Source organism: Poromitra crassiceps, assembly GCF_964638095.1.
Source record: "Poromitra crassiceps genome assembly, chromosome: 10".
In the NCBI taxonomy this organism is placed as follows: Eukaryota; Metazoa; Chordata; class Actinopteri; order Beryciformes; family Melamphaidae; genus Poromitra; species Poromitra crassiceps.
In genome coordinates, this window is record NC_139631.1 from 32377514 (window position 1) to 32394919 (window position 17406).

The 17406-nt window shown below is 48.6% G+C and overlaps 1 protein-coding gene across 2 annotated transcripts in view; it reads left to right on the forward strand.

Annotated features, from left to right (window-relative positions):
• col27a1b (collagen, type XXVII, alpha 1b) overlaps positions 1-17406 on the forward strand; it is a 79367-nt gene that overhangs the window by 7569 nt on the left and 54392 nt on the right. For both annotated transcript variants that reach the window (XM_083645088.1, XM_083645089.1), the window contains exons 3-5: positions 1509-2818; positions 6032-6085; positions 16167-16220. In XM_083645088.1, the coding sequence (XP_083501214.1) occupies positions 1509-2818; positions 6032-6085; positions 16167-16220 (1418 nt within the window). The remainder of the gene's footprint in view (positions 1-1508; positions 2819-6031; positions 6086-16166; positions 16221-17406) is intronic.

The following is a 17406-nucleotide window of genomic DNA, read 5'->3' on the forward strand; positions in this document are numbered from 1 at the left end:
TCAATCTCAAATGAATAGATCGTCTGAGTTCATTTGTTTTTAGACGTTGTCTTGCTGAAGGCCTTCAATACATTTGAGTGGAATGTTCTGCCTGGGGATCTTGGGCAGTTAATGAAGTATCATCATCACCTGACCCCTTATTAACACGTTCACTGCCATTGACGAGATATCTCGTCTTACAAAATCCAACGGTTGACTGCCAATGACGAGATATCTCGTCTTAAAAAAAAAAAAAAAAAATTGACGGTGGGACGTGGATCAACGCCCCCCACGTCTCCTATAAAAATATTGGAGCCACCGAACGTGTACAACCCATTCCACCGACCCACTAAGTGGCGACAGTGCTCTCCAGACTAGAAAAAGCCGAGCCAAAACTGCAGGGGAACGCGTGAGGAAACCATTCTCTCATACTGTAAAATGGATTGGCGAAAACGCTTTCGCTTTCGCGCATTATCACGCTGGGAGCTGGCGGTGGGGGATTGCAAATTTGCATAATAGATTATGCGTGCAACACACTTTGAAACACGGCAGAAAGCCCACAATCGCACGCAGCTTCATTGCAGCTGAGCTCACAATCGAAACGACTCATGCAGACTCGCCCAAAGAGCAGCCGCCAGCAGCCAGGCAGCACAGACAGGCAGAGCCTCGCTTGTGACAAACGCTGCAAAGCCACCAGAGACACACCCATGGAGGGAGGAGTTTGAAGGAGAGGGGGGTTTCCTGCTGCTATGGAGGAAATTACTGTTCAAAACTATTGTTTAGATGTCTGACGTCTTACGCCAAAAATAAATGGTTAAAGTGACTGTTCTATCGAATTTCACAAAAAGCCATTTATCTCAGAATAAATTTTCAGACGCTGAAACCATGCTGTATTTTACTGCTAATGCCTACATAACTACTAACTCTACAAACTAACTCTTTTAGACAGAGAAAGCACACATTCTATTAGTTCTTTTGAGATCATTTGTGTTCACAAAATCTTAGCAGAAAAGAATCCTCGGCTCTTGAAAGATGAGCCAGAATCCTCAAAAAAAAACCTTGGCAGAACCTACCTACAGTATTGAAAAAACGGCTGGCAGTGAATGTGTTAAAACACACTTACTGGCTTTTATGTCATGTTTGTGCTTTTGTTTTTTTGTTTTGAATGTGTTTCCCAATTTTGATCTCCCTTTAAGTTTTTATGTATTTTAATATTTTTCACTTGTATTTCTGTAAAGCCCCTTGTAACCTGTGCATCATTCCAGAGTATTAAGAAAGCGTCATTGCTTTTAATCATGTATGCAAAGACAGGTACATGTTGCTTTCTGTCCGGAGGTAAAGTCAAAGGTCAAAGGTCGGGATCAGGATATTTGTTACAACAAGTAGAATTTGAAGTAGTGTGCATGAGGAGGATCATTTAAAGAATGCTAGATAATCAAAAAGACTCCTGATTTACACAATGACGTTTCTCGTTGAGTGTCTCTGGCTGCTGGACTGACTGTTTGATCTCTCTTCTGTTTCCCCTGCAGATGTGGATGTTCTGCAGCAGCTCGGGCTCTCTGGTCGAAGGGCGGGCGGAGCGTCGTCATCGGGCGCTCGATCCGTCCCTAACGGCGTCATCCCCTTCAAATCCGGAGTCATCCTCACCCAGAGGGCACGCATCCAGGTGCCGTTGCACACCGTTTTCCCTACCGCTACCTACAGCTCCACCAACCTCTCCCTGATCGTCAGCCTGTCTGCTCATCGCGTCAACAGTGCCTTTCTTTTCTCCGTGCTGTCCAAGAAAAAGAAACTGCAGCTGGGAGTGCAGTTCGTGCCGGGGAAGGTGCTGGTGCACGTGGGCCAGAGGAACTCTGTGAGTTTCGACTATGACGTCCACGACGGCCGGTGGCACAGTCTGGCCCTGGCTCTCCGAGGCCAGCAGGTGTTCTTATATACTTTGTGTGGAAAGAAAAGTCTCCATGCAGATTTGCATTTGCAAAACGAGGAGGCCCTGGATCCAGAGGGCTCTTTCCAGCTGGGCAAGATGAACCAGAATTCGGCGCCGTTTGAAGGCGCCATCTGTCAGTTTGACATTTATCCCTCTGCCAAGGCAGCTCATAACTATTGTGATTACATTAAGAAACAGTGCAGGGAGGCCGACACGTATCGGCCCGTTTTCCCAGCCCTGCTACCTCTGTTCCCCGCAGAGCCAAACGCGACTGTCACCCACATCGCTCCACTGTCACTGACGGAACTACCCAAAAAGACCCATAGACCTACTCCGACCGTGACCGAGGAAAAGATTAGGACTATTTTTCTTGTTCCAAATGGCCGCTCACTGGTTGATCAGACTTCGAGCGCTCCGAAACCTGCTACTACTACGTCCGTTTCCCCACCCGTTCATCCAGGTTTGGAACGGCCACTTCGCTTTCCTACTCAAACGGTCACTACGTCTCTTAGGACCAGCGGGGCGACACCGTCAAACCCGAAACCGACGTGGCACGGCGCCGCCGAAAAGAGCACGAAGCAAGGAGGAGGTACTGCTAACACCCCGAAACCCTCGGCTTTACCCGCTTCCACCAGGTCGCCGAAGATGAAGCCGAGTCTCCGGACCACGGCTGCTTCATCCACGCGGGGGTCTTTTTCAAACGCCTACCTTCGCCACAAGAAGCAGGTGACCACTCTAGCGCCAAAGAAACCTGAGCCAAAAGTCACCAGTATGCAGGATGCCAAACCCACCTGGCTTAGCCCAGTCACTCCAGCTGCAACAGATGGCCTCCAAACATTTGACTTGGAACCCACCCAATTCTCACTACTGGCCGGACCACCTGGACTAAAGGGAGAACCAGGACCAGCGGTGAGTGTGTGGTCTAAAAAAAAAAACTTGCTTATCACAACTATTAGCCCACAATAAGTGCATGTGTATATTTTATGTGGGAGTATTCATGTGTTTGCACTTGCGCATGGTGTTTATTCTATATCTATAGATATATAGATATAGATAGATGTGGGAGTATTAATGTGTTTTGGGCTTGCGCACGGTGTTTATTCTATGAAGTCATGCATCATGAACTCAGGCATCTGACTTGATATCATATTTCTATGCTTTGTGCCTTTTTCCGCTATTTTAATCCCTCCTTGGCTCACAATGATATACAAATGTGACAGCTTGCTATGGAAATGCAGATCTGACCCACTTTGAAGTCCAGTGCACGAAGCGCCTCCACGGGCCGCTGACCCGGCTTGCTCCATTGACCCGTGGCTGTGTGGTCTCGAGAGTTTGGACGACACCAAGCGCTGCATCTCTGAAATTCCTCGTGCATTTTGCTTGAGTCGATGATTGATTTCGTTCACCCTCCCACAGTTTGTTTTCTGTCTAGTATGAAACCCTGCCATCTGTTTTCTGTCTAGTAAGAATCTGGTTTTGAAGATTTTCTATCCCCTTTCGAATTGGCGCTTATTAATGTGCGATTTCCTTTTTAGCAGCATGGGTAGAAATAGTCGGGCTCAAAGCGGGCCTTTGCCAGAACTTTGCTGCTTGTCTGAGTGAAGGGGCTGGCGCTGGGGTGTTAGATTCCTCCGAGAGGGAGTGTGACTGTTGGAAGAATGGAGACCTTTAAAAGTAGGGTCAAAGGTCAAAATGGATAAAGCGCCTCGAAACAATTAACCATTCAGGAGCCACGGCACGCAATATGAATACAGTGCGTTATCCCCATTGTTTAAGAGCTTCACTTGATCTTTTCCTTAAGCACCGCAGATTTTCTTCGTAGGAATGATGGCAGCACAGGTGTGGTAAAGGTATGAAATGGAAAAATGTCTTTCCTGAAATTCTTCAAAAGATGAATTTTGCTACACAGTTTCATAAAGAAATGGCTAAATTGGGATTAGTGATTCATTCAAATGTTTCAATGTCTGACTATTGAAGACCCACAGCACGGCCATGGTGTGTTAAATGTTGAAATGTCATGGTGTCCAGATGACAGGCCTGAGACCTGAGACCAGTCCATACCAGACAGTCAACTTCAGTTTCAACATGCTTGAATTAAAATTTTAAAGGTAACCGTTATATGTAAACAAACTAGTAGTAAGATTGACCTTTCACAGAGTTCAGAGTCGACTGATATATGGAGGCTGTACATTTGTCTTGAGCGTTCTGTCTGCCCTTCTAGGGCCTGTTCGTTTGGTGAACAAAAAGTGGTTAATCACATTTTCCATGGTTAAAAGTCTTTTTTAAGTCGTGTATTAGGTCATACAGTGTTTGACTGAACGGAATGTTTGAAGTAAAGCTTTCCTGCTCCGGCAGTGAGGGAACGCACAGCTCTGTGAGACCTCGAAGCTGCTCGAAAACAACACATTTGATCAATAAGAGAGAATAACCAACCAACGCACATCAACCCCCTTGTGTGTGGTGAAGGTTGCCTTCCCGATGTACCGTACGGTAGAACTGCATGTTGTCTGGAGTCTGAACCATTTGATATGCAGGTCTGAGATCTTATTCAGAATCAGAATGTAGAGGTAGGCTAGAGGTAAAAGCACTCGCCTAGCACCGCAGAGACCCGTGTTCAATTCCCAACAGCGGTACTTCCGGGTTTGGTCAGATGTTTCTACAGACGCAATTGGCCGTGTCTGCGGGTGGGAAGCCGGTAGTGAGGTACGAGTCCTGGTCGCTGCATTAGTGCCTCCTCTGGCCGGTCTGGGCGCCTGTTCGGGGGGGAGGAGAACTGGGCGGAATAGCGGGATCCTCCTATGCGCTACATCCTGCCGGTGAAGCTCCTCTCTGTCAGGTGAGAAGAAGCGGCTGGCGGCTGACTGCACATGTATCTGAGCACGCATGTGCTAGCCTACAGCGCTCCCCAGATCAGCAGAGGGGGCGGAGCAACGGCCAGGACGGCAGGTGGAATTTGCCAAGTACTGTACAGGTGAGGAGGAAATGGGAGAAAACCCCCCAGAAAAACTTGATAAAAAAGAAGAATAAAAATAATTAGAACGTAAGGGAGACACGGGTGGGCCGCAACCAGTGTTGGGGGTCGTTACTCAAAAGAGTAATATATTACACATTACACGTTACTTAAAAAAAAAGTACACAAGTGCTGATCTCCTCTTCAACCAGCCTAAACCCTATAGGTCTGAGGACACATAATGTATGTTATTTACAGTATCTGAGATCTGGAGGTACCCAATAATAAGCACCTTAAATCTCTTCACTAGAAAACATATCTCCTAGAAGAGCCCCCCGAATGTTCAAGGTTCTCCGAACGGGTTCCTCAAAGAACCCTCTAAGTTTCCCGTTCACTCTGAAGAACCTTTAAAGGTTCTTAAAGAAGCCCTTTGACTATTCAGAGTGCATGTCGGCCGAGAGAGAGCATAGCTGCTAACAGCTCTTAAGTCCTTAGTCAGGACAAAAGTGCTTTATACATCCTGACCTGCATTATTACAGTTTCAGTTAGTCTGCCTCAAGCTGTTTTTAGGCCCACTTCCCACTTCCCACTTCCTTTCAACTTGATGAGCCACGGTGAAATGAGAACTAACTCAAACGTCTCAAACAAACTGAAGTCCGTCAGGCTGACCCCTCATTAGATTTGACCTTTTCCGAGCGTCGCTAATCCATGTATGAAATTGTTTTAAAGCTAGATGATGATGATGATGCCCGTAATGAATGTGATTGGCTGCGGTTGGAACCAACGCCGGCCTCCCTGCCAGTACAATGAGTCAGAGTGACTGTAGTGGTTTTGGTGCAGAAGTGGTCTTGGTTTCAGAGGGACATTGCTGCACTGGCCTGTAACCAGACACTCACACGCCTGCCAGCATCTCACTGACTGACTGACTGAGCCGGCGAACAATGAAGACGCAGCGCCTCCAACTCTCAAACCAACGTAACCCTAAGGAACAGGATATTGAAAAGCTGCAGAATAACACTTAATGCAACACTCACTTTGCTCCAGACTGTTGTCGCTCGCTGTGCCGCCGCACGTCACGCAGCATGAAGGCAGCTCCTCTCATGACACATCTCAGTGTATTTATAGACTTCCTTTACTCAATCCTCCACATCTTCCATCTTTTTTCCTTTTAGGGCCTTTGCGGACCTCCGGGGAAGCCAGGGCAGCCAGGGAGGAGGGGCCCCCGGGTGAGTCTCCTCTCTCCACTGTGTAGTCCCATTTACTGCTGCGCTCCGGCCCCTGACTAGTTTCACAAACACCTTCCCAGCTTTCCTCTGTTCGCCATGTTTCCACTTTCCTCGTCCCTTCCAGAATCTTCCATGTGCTTCCATAAGCTCTATGACGCCTGCATCCAAGTGTGTTCCTCCTTCATATAGAGATACAGCCCAGACGCCAGATTAGAAAGTCACATTGTACGTTTTTAGAATCCAAAGAAATGTCACATATGGACATTTCTGAACGAAAATATGCCACATTTTCTACATTTCTAGATACGCGGGCCCGGCCCGGTTCAGCCTGCTAACGTGTCGCGGGGAGCCACGGCTCAAATCACCCGTTACGTTTAGGCAAGTACTCGAAATGGTTAAAAAGTTATATCAATTTGGTCATTCAGTGGCGTTTTCCTGCCATGTGTAACATAACTAACGTTAGCCGCTAGCATTAGCACACAGTACCCGATTACCCACAATGCCTTGCGTTGTCCCAGCACGCAGGAAGGGCTCGAGCTACATTTGAATGCATAAAATAAAGCTGATCATATACAATTTGGTTCACATTGAAGTACACCACGCGCAAACACCGCCGTGACGTAACGGTGTACCAAATCGGCCATTCACTTGAGAGCCCCCCTAAAAAAGCAGGTTTGAACCCATAGAGGGCACTTTTGCTGCCTTAAATGATACAGTTTGTACAATTGTAACAGTTTGGTCTCAAATGTGGAGATTTTGACCAGAATCCTTTACACACCACCCCAAAAGCCATATGTACTGGTTAAAAGCTGGAAAAAAAGTGTTTTGGGGGTTAATTTTCATGGAAGGAAATGTCAAATATGAACATTCCAACATTTTATCCTGGCGATTGGGTTGCGCGAGATAAGGCAATGAGCAGTGGCTTGATATGGAAGACCTTTGAGCATTTTGATAAAGCACCCAATAACATCGTTGGATGATGGGGTATTATTCACCCCGAGTTCAGTTTGCTTTGGCTCTGAATTTGATCGAGCTGTGCTGCCAAGGTCCATTTCTAAAGCTTGAGAGCAAACAACCATCAGCTACAAAATCTGCATGTTGCCAACGTGACGTTAATTGGAGCACATAAGGCCGTTATTAAACGGGCATGAAAAAAAAAAACAAGGTCACCTGAAAGACTGTTATGCAAAAAGTTAGAAACGGCATATTATGCATTTCCAGAAAAAGAACTTTCTATTGGCTATGTAAACAGCGCCGGTACCTAAATTAGACGTAGCTCCTATGTTAGCATCAATGAATGCTTCCAGTGTGTCAGGTCCTCTAGGCTGAATCCTCTGCTGCCACGTCTCATTCGAGGCCTCGGCAGTGAGTTTGTGACGCAGCCAAACACAGTCGCTCGCTCGCTCGCTCGCTGCAGGTGTTATTTTAAGGTCATGTTTTTCAGAAGAAAGAGAAAAAACCCACAGGGATGCTATATGTCTCTAGGGAAGATTGTTTGCTTTTGACTTCTTTCTAAAAACCTGTTACTGATTCCTTTGTATGTAGCTGTTCACCTTTGAACTCTATGAATCCCCCTTAACCCAGTGGTTCTCAAACATTTTCATGTCAAGGACCCCTGAACCCACACAAATTAGATCAGATTTGATGAGATTTGACACGGTTTTTTGTCCCAGGATCCCCCATCTGATAAGATTTTTTGCTTTTAGGGGTTTTGTTACAGAAAGTGTATGAAACCCATGACCAAGTCATACATTCTGTCATTGGCTTACTGATGGATGGAATTATTGTGAAAATAAATTATTCCCTTTTTTTGCTGGGGACGCCCTGGACCCCCCTCAAAGACTCCTGGGGGGGAGGTCCAGACCCCACTTTGAGAACTACTGCCTTAACCCATGTCATACTGAAATCAGTGCATTGTAAAATCAGTAAATTGGTATTACACTGAGTCCCAAGGTGGAATAAATCCACCAGAAAAAATAACTTTGGAAAGTAGCAAGATACCATTTTACTGTGAGTACTTCAGCTACTGAAGTGTGTGTGTGTGTGTGTGTGTGTGTGTGTGTGTGTGTGTGTGTGTGTGTGTGTGTGTGTGTGTGTGTGTGTGTGTGTGTGTGTGTGTGTGTGTGAGCTACCTGCTGTAGCCCGTGAGACGCTGCCCTGTGGTCGGGCCTCAGAGGGGTGGGCTGTGGGAACCCAATCTCTTTAAACAAGGAAGAAAGGAGGCTTTGTCCGCGTCTTATTAAAGGCATTTAAGAACCTGTCTGGAGCACAGCAGCTCCTCCAGTAGTCCACCAGCACCTCTATAGAGTTCATTCATCATGCAAGCTCTTGAGACCCTGCTGCATGCAGGTCGGAGCGATTCACAGCAAAAAAACCTGGATTTTTTTTTGCCAATTGTTTGACTGAACCGTCGTAATATTCCTGGACAGTTAACTTAGGTTAATAAGGAGAAGAAGAAGAAAAAACATCACAATTCCACACATGGTCAACAAAATGCTCTCAGATGGACTCTGGCCTTGCAAACAAGGGATTAAAGTGGCGTTTCACTACGGTGGAAGACTTTCCTTTTTTAACACACATACCTCCATGAGTTCATGAACAGTTAATCTGCGACTTAAAGCGCCCAAGGGGGGGTGCAGTGCAGTCACATTCTTTGTTTCTGTTTTGATACGTTTCTCCACACATAATCACCACGACTTCAAATCATATCCCCATAAAGTGCCACATTGTTGGAGCAATTTTCTTTTTTCAATTTGAGAGCAGGAGTGACATTTTCAGCGAAATTGTTATAAATCACTTAAATAGTCAATTTGAAAAGGGGAACTAATGGAGGAAATATTGCTGCATGTCCGCTACACTTCAAAACCCTCCAATACGATACAGAGGGCTTTATTTTGTCGATTCAGAAAGCCTGTGAAAGTTGAAGATGAAGGATTTATACTCCTCGAGACTGCCTGATGTGTTGAGAGCAGCCATAGGTTTTTGGAAAGGCCCTTACCTCATTTGACCTTTGACCTCAGATGCAGAGGAAAGTCACAGCGAGGCGTGAGGGGAGATGTAGCAACGGTTGCCAATGCAGAAAAGTAAAAGACGCCGACCCGTCTCGATATGTTATATGCAGCACAAGAACGGAGGAACGCAGAGAGTCGTGGCTGCTCTCATTTTTAAGTTACGTTACGGAACATTCACTTATTGGTAATTAAAATCAGAATCAGAATCAGAAAGACTTTAATGATCCCCTGGGGGAAATTGGGAAAAAACAAACACTTTATGCACGTTAATTTCTCATGTGCATAATTTCTCTTTAAAGCGTAGCGTTCCCACTGTGGCCCGAATGAGATGGCCCCATTAGGAGGTGCAGTGGCTGGCTAATGCCTCATCTCTGACAGCATCTCCTGACATGTGAGAGCTTCCACGTTCTGCTACCATCAGCATCTCCTAACACCTGAGAGCATCCACGTTCTGCTACCACCAGCATCTCCTAACACCTGAGAGCCTCCACGTTCTGCTACCACCAGCATCTCCTGACACGTGAGAGCCTCCACGTTACCACCAGCATCTCCTAACACCTGAGAGCCTCCACGTTACCATCAGCATCTCCTGACACATGAGAGCCTCCACGTTACCACCAGCATCTCCTGACACATGAGAGCCTCCACGTTACCACCAGCATCTCCTGACACGTGAGAGCCTGCACGTTACCACCAGCATCTTCTGACACATGAGAGCCTCCACGTTACCACCAGCATTTCCTGACACATGAGAGCCTGCACGTTACCACCAGCATCTTCTGACACCTGAGCGCCTCCAGGTTACCACCAGCATCTCCTAACACCTGAGAGCCTCCAGGTTACCACCAGCATCTCCTGACACCTGAGCGCCTCCAGGTTACCACCAGCATCTCCTAACACCTGAGCGCCTCCAGGTTACCACCAGCATCTCCTAACACCTGAGCGCCTCCAGGTTGCCACCAGCATCTCCTAACACCTGAGCGCCTCCAGGTTACCACCAGTATCTCCTCCTGACACCTGAGAGCCTCCAGGTTACCACCAGCATCTCCTAACACCTGAGCGCCTCCAGGTTATCACCAGCATCTCCTAACACCTGAGCGCCTCCAGGTTACCACCAGCATCTCCTCCTGACACCTGAGAGCCTCCAGGTTACCACCAGCATCTCCTAACACCTGAGCGCCTCCAGGTTACCACCAGCATCTCCTAACACCTGAGAGCCTCCAGGTTACCACCAGCATCTCCTAACACCTGAGAGCCTCCAGGTTACCACCAGCATCTCCTGACACCTGAGCGCCTCCAGGTTACCACCAGCATCTCCTAACACCTGAGCGCCTCCAGGTTACCACCAGCATCTCCTAACACCTGAGAGCCTCCAGGTTACCACCAGCATGTCCTAACACCTGAGAGCCTCCAGGTTGCCACCAGCATCTCCTAACACCTGAGCGCCTCCAGGTTACCACCAGCATCTCCTGACACCTGAGCGCCTCCAGGTTGCCACCAGCATCTCCTAACACCTGAGCGCCTCCAGGTTACCACCAGCATCTCCTCCTGACACGTGAGCGAGCCTCCACCTTCCCCTGGCCCATGCAGCCATAAGCCCAGCAGAGCGCCGGGGAACGGAGGGTTAGCCGGCCCTGAAGGGGAGGCTTGAGAGCGGATCAAAGAGGGCTTTGTGCAGAGAAACTGACCTGCCAGTGTGCAGCCACGATCTGAAGCAGCCGGCTTCCGTGGAATTGAAAACATTTGCATAATTGCTCAAGGAATGGTTGACACTGTATCATGAAATGAAATGAGGAGTCTGTGGAATCTCCGGCCAAGTGAGCTGTGGTGACGGCGTTGATGGACAGACGCAGAAAGCTCGCTTTGTTGTGGCAGCATAACTTATTTATGTTGTCAAACATAAATTGGCCGTGGAAACGACATGCCTAAGTAATGAGCAATCTCGGATGCTTCATTAAGTTTCCGTTGTTTACACAGATGCGTTCCACTATGACTTATGCTTATGGTAACGCACAGGGAGCACTTTACAGTTGAAGTCAGATGGCACAGATTCGATGCCGGCAACAGTCAGTGTATTCGTCCATAGTGAATTGTTCTTGAGCAACACACTTTAAATATATTGATTTAAATCTGACAATAGCCGTCAAACAGTAACATTATATCGATAGTACATTTTTTTTTATTCATATCCATTTCGTTCCTTTTCGCTCTGGTTCCCCAAATTCACCTTCTATTCCGTGCTGCTGCAATGACCCAACTTTGCCTCGGCAATCAATAAAGTTCACCTTATCTTCAAGTAATAATCAACAAAATTGTAATTTACAGTTTTGGTTCTTCTGTTGTTGGTTGATACTATATAACAGAAGTGATTCAACCTATACACTTATTAAGCTTATTTGCGGTTCCAAACACGCAGAGTTTGGTCTGTCTTTACCAGGAGAAATCCTGTGGCACAGACGTGATGCGTTGTACATTTCCAGCAGCAGGAGCAGCGCTTTGATTGGAATAAATGAACTCCATCCAAATTCCAAAGCACTGGACACACTGTTTGATTGACAGGTGTTCTGTGGGAAATGTAGTCCAGAAACAGCACAGCAAGGAGATGGCAGCGCTGCACGTGTCACTCCTGTCAAAGTCATTGACCCACATCGTAAACCCGCCCACAGCTCTGCCCTACACAGCTGCCCTTCATACACACGCCTCAGGGGTGTGTGTGTGTGTGTGTGTGTGTGTGTGTGTGAGAGTGTGCGAGGGTGAGTGTGTGTGTGTGTGTGTGTGTGTGTGTCAGGGTTCGGGCCATTCATGAACTGAACTGAGAATGCATGGTAAATTCGAATTCAGTTCCTGCAGCTGGGGATGGAATTGTGCGCAGCTCCAAGGAAACAATATGTACATTGAATTGGAATGGCAGAAAATAGAATTGAATCCCTTTAAATTCCATGAAAGTCCACTTCTAAGAGAGGCCCGTAAACATCAAATCAAACATTAGGCTATGAATCAAATACAACAGAGTTAAACAAAGACGTTTCATTATAATGTATATTGTACCGTATGTATTGTGATTACATGTTATGCATCAAATGAAAGGCACCTTTAACATTTTATGATATTCAGTATTAATAATAATCTGTAATCTCAGATATGGGGGGGGGGGGGAGGGATCAAGACATGGGATTTTGCAGAATTTCATTGAATCCACGCGGGCCAGTGGGAACGCCTCGGGATCGCCCAGTCAGAGCTGCTTAATGTGGAACAGGGACAGGGAAGTTTAAGGTCTCCTGCTGGAACTGCTACATCCGCGACCCCATCCCGGATAAGCGGTCGAAGATGGATGGATTCATTGAATAAAATTCCAGTTCTGTTCCCGCTTTTCCCCCAATTCCAATTCCTCAGTTGAGTTGGACGTTCATTAATTCATTCATGATTTGACCCCCAACCTGGGTGTGTGTGTGTGTGTGTGTGTGTAGCTCTCCAGAGATCTGTTCTCTCGTCAGGAGTCTCTTTTCTACAGTGATGCAGTGAGTTCACCCACTCACACAGATAGAGAGAGAGGGATAAAGTGAGTCATTCCTCCCGTGGTCCCGGCCGCTGTCTCCATAGGAGGAACATCTGCCCACCTTGTCATCAGCGGCATGCCTCTCTACCTTCTGCACGGCCACAATGCACTGTGTAATATTCCAGCTCGCTCTCTCTCTCTCGCTCTCCTCCCTCCTCTTCCTATCTGGATATAATCACTTCCATACGTTTTAATATCGAGCTGGTGAAAATGCAGCGAGATGCATCTGAATGGTTGAGGAGGAGGAGGAGGAGGAGGAGGAGGAGATCTGTCCATGAGTCCAAGTGTCTCCATATGTCCGGCAGGCAGCGAGCGCCTGCCTGCCTGCCTGCCTGCCTGCCTGCCTGCCTGCCTGCCTGCCTGCCTGCCTGCGAGGGGGGGAGGCCCGGGCAGGTTGAGGGGAGGGAGGGGGGGAGGCCCGGCCAGGTTGAGGGGAGGGAGGGGGGGGAGCCGCCTCGCCCGCCTGACTCCTCTCCACGGTCCGATAATGGAGTGCAGATAAATAACAGAGACAGAGACGGGGCCGGATTACCCGACCACACAGTTACACCTCTTGGCCTCCCCTCCGTCAGTTCTACTCGGAGTAACCCTATCCCTCCCTCTCACCTCCAGCTCAGGGGAAAAGGTTTGGAAACTCACTCTGCCCATCTGACTGAGAGAACGGCTTGTGGATACAGTAGCTTCCTGCATCTGAACATGTTTCAATGCTTTAAATCTCGGCTGGTGAAGATTTTCCATGCTCAGCGTTTTGACCCGCTCCAGACGAGCGTGCAGTCGAGCTGGAGACTCCGCACTTGGATGCCTCGAGGAAGTTGTGGCTTTATTTTTTTTTTCCAAACAAGCCCTCTTTGCAGCCATGTTGGATTTATGGTCCCTTCATCCAAAATAACTGATCCTGTCTCCTCAGTCTCTGCTCCTATATATCTGCCCACCTGGCCTTTCTGATAAAAAGATTTAGTACACAGATAGCGCCATGAATGATATGACATACAGTATATTACAGATACCTAGGGTTTGTCGCACAAAGAGTTTGGGGAATATGGCGTGATGATGGATGAGTGGCCTTCACTTTGTGGGACCCCAGAAACCAGTGGAAAAGTGTAGGGATGAGGAAAATCACATCCATATGTCATAAGTTGGACAGACAGGCAAGGCAGGCGGGAGACATATGGCTCACAGAGCACCTATACACAAACACAGAGGGACCCCAGGACACCCTGACCTGTCCCCCAGGACACCCTGACCTGTCCCACAACACAGAACAATGTGTGGATACATGGCTGGATGCCTCACATATAGTTCAGACTCCCTCTCCTCTCTCACATATAGTGCAGACTCCCCTCTCCTCTCTCACATGTAGTGCAGACTCCCCCCTCCTCTCTCACATGTAGTGCAGACTCCCCCCTCCTCTCTCACATGTAGTGCAGACTCCCCTCTCCTCTCTCACATGTAGTGCAGACTCCCCCCTCCTCTCTCACATGTAGTGCAGACTCCCCCCCTCCTCTCTCACATGTAGTGCATACTCCCCCCTCCTCTCTCACATGTAGTGCAGACTCCCCCCTCCTCTCTCACATGTAGTGCAGACTCCCCCCCTCCTCTCTCACATGTAGTGCAGACTCCCCTCTCCTCTCTCACATGTAGTGCAGACTCCCCCCTCCTCTCTCACATGTAGTGCAGACTCCCCCCTCCTCTCTCACATGTAGTGCAGACTACCTCTCCTCTCTCACATGTAGTGCAGACTCCCCCCTCCTCTCTCACATGTAGTGCAGACTCCCCCCTCCTCTCTCACATGTAGTGCAGACTCCCCCCTTCCTCTCTCACATGTAGTGCAGACTCCCCTCTCCTCTCTCACATGTAGTGCAGACTCCCCCCTCCTCTCTCACATGTAGTGCAGACTCCCCCCCTCCTCTCTCACATGTAGTGCAGACTCCCCCCTCCTCTCTCACATGTAGTGCAGACTACCTCTCCTCTCTCACATGTAGTGCAGACTCCCCCCTCCTCTCTCACATGTAGTGCAGACTCCCCCCTCCTCTCTCACATGTAGTGCAGACTCCCCCCCTCCTCTCTCACATGTAGTGCAGACTCCCCTCTCCTCTCTCACATGTAGTGCAGACTCCCCCCTCCTCTCTCACATGTAGTGCATACTCCCCCCCTCCTCTCTCACATGTAGTGCAGACTCCCCCCTCCTCTCTCACATGTAGTGCAGACTCCCCTCTCCTCTCTCACATGTAGTGCAGACTCCCCCCTCCTCTCTCACATGTAGTGCAGACTCCCCCCCTCCTCTCTCACATGTAGTGCAGACTCCCCCCTCCTCTCTCACATGTAGTGCAGACTCCCCCCTCTCTCACATGTAGTGCAGACTCCCCCCTCCACTCTCACATGTAGTGCAGACTCCCCCCCTCCTCTCTCACATGTAGTGCAGACTCCCCCCCTCCTTTCTCACATGTAGTGCAGACTACCCCTCCTCTCTCACATGTAGTGCAGACTCCCCCCTCCTCTCTCACATGTAGTGCAGACTCCCCCCCTCCTCTCTCACATATAGTGCAGACTCCCCCCCTCCTCTCTCACATATAGTGCAGACTCCCCCCTCCTCTCTCACATGTAGTGCAGACTCCCCCCCTCCTCTCTCACATATAGTGCAGACTCCCCCCTCCTCTCTCACATGTAGTGCAGACTCCCCCTCCTCTCTCACATGCACTCCTCTCTCACATGTAGTGCAGACTCCCCCCTCCTCTCTCACATGTAGTGCAGACTCCCCCCTCCTCTCTCACATGTAGTGCAGACTCCCCCCTCCTCTCTCACATGTAGTGCAGACTCCCCCCTCCTCTCTCACATATAGTGCAGACTCCCCCCTCCTCTCTCACATGTAGTGCAGACTCCCCCCTCCTCTCTCACATGTAGTGCAGACTCCCCCCTCCTCTCTCACATGTAGTGCAGACTCCCCCCTCCACTCTCACATATAGTGCAGACTCCCCCCCTCCTTTCTCACATGTAGTGCAGACTACCCCTCCTCTCTCACATGTAGTGCAGACCCCCCCCTCCTCTCTCACATGTAGTGCAGACTCCCCCCCTCCTTTCTCACATGTAGTGCAGACTACCCCTCCTCTCTCACATGTAGTGCAGACCCCCCCCTCCTCTCTCACATGTAGTGCAGACTCCCCCCCTCCTTTCTCACATGTAGTGCAGACCCCCCCCTCCTCTCTCACATGTAGTGCAGACTCCCCCCCTCCTTTCTCACATGTAGTGCAGACTACCTCTCCTCTCTCACATGTAGTGCAGACTCTCCCCTCCTCTCTCACATGTAGTGCAGACTCCCCCCTCCTCTCTCACATGTAGTGCAGACTCCCCCCTCCGCTGCTCAAATAGACGTCTGCTTAATGATCCGATCATCACCTTTACTCTGTCTTCCTTAATCATGTGTGTGTGTGTGTGTGTGTGTGTGTGTGTGTGTGTGTGTGTGTGTGTGTGTGTGTGTGCGTGTGCGTGTGCGTGTGCGTGTGCGTGTGTTTTCCAGGGTCCTGCAGGCCCTCATGGAAACCCCGGTCGCCCTGGACCTTCTGGAATCAAGGTACAGCATCAACAATCAAGAACTTTATTCAGAAAGGCGACGTCTCCATCTTTAGGGTGAAAAATAATCCCTGAAATTCATCTTTCAATATCACTAAAATATTGAAAATTCAGTCTGTGATTGTGTTACTCATTTTGTCAGCCTAGGATTTATGGTAATTAGTATGGATTAGGTGGAGAAGGTTGATCAATTCAGTGAAATGTTAACGCAAATATATTAAAATACCATGAAATATCGAGGCAGAGGTTAATAAAAAACATGCATCCGGGTAGTGCAGTGGTAGATTTCCTTCCTACCAACATGAGGGTTGCAGGTTCGAGCCCCCGTGTTACCTCCGGCTTCGTCGGGCATCCATACAGCCACAATTGGCCGTGTCTGCACGTGGGAAGGCAAATTAAGGATATGTGTCCTGGTCGCTCTCTAGTGCCTCCTCTGGTCAGTCTGGTGAGGGGGAGGGGAACTGGCGGGGAATAGCATGATCCTCCCACTCGCTACATCGTGCCGGTGAAACTCCTCGCTGTCAGGTGAAAAGAAGTGGCTGTTGACTGCACATGTATCAGAGGAAGCATGTGCTAGTCTACAACTCCAGATCGGCAGAGGGGGTGGAGCCACGGCCAGGACAGCAGGGGGAATTGGCCAATTACAGTGGGGGAGAAAAGGGAAGTGGGGGCGAATCAGAGAGAGAGAAAAAAAGACACACATATTCCAATTTGCATTTTACTACTACGCTAATTTGGAGAACGAGTGCAGTTCTCGTCTCGTCCTCTTGGTGTGTCTGTGTGGTCAGTTTGCTCAGTTTGGATGCTTGCGCTTCAGTTAAACTTGGCTGCACAGTATGTTCAATTATCTTAGCCTCTTAAAAGCCATTTGTTTTTCTTCAGGAGGGAACAGCCTTTTTAAGTCGTACTGACTGGCTAATTTGCAGCTGCTTGATGCTATGCGTCTGTGTTCCAGCTGATTCAAATCATCAACAGACTAGAGTTGTTAAGCTCCATAGTATGTCATTGTGAATTCACAAAGGAGGCCTGTATGTTAGGCTGCATGCACTGGAATAGAATGGAAACTTGCTCGTGTTTTAAACCCACACCTAATCCTCATGAATGCATTGAATTTCAGAAGTTTCCACCCCGCGTCTCCAATACAACATAATTGGTGCCATGCTTTGGCTGGGGGCGATGCCTGTGAT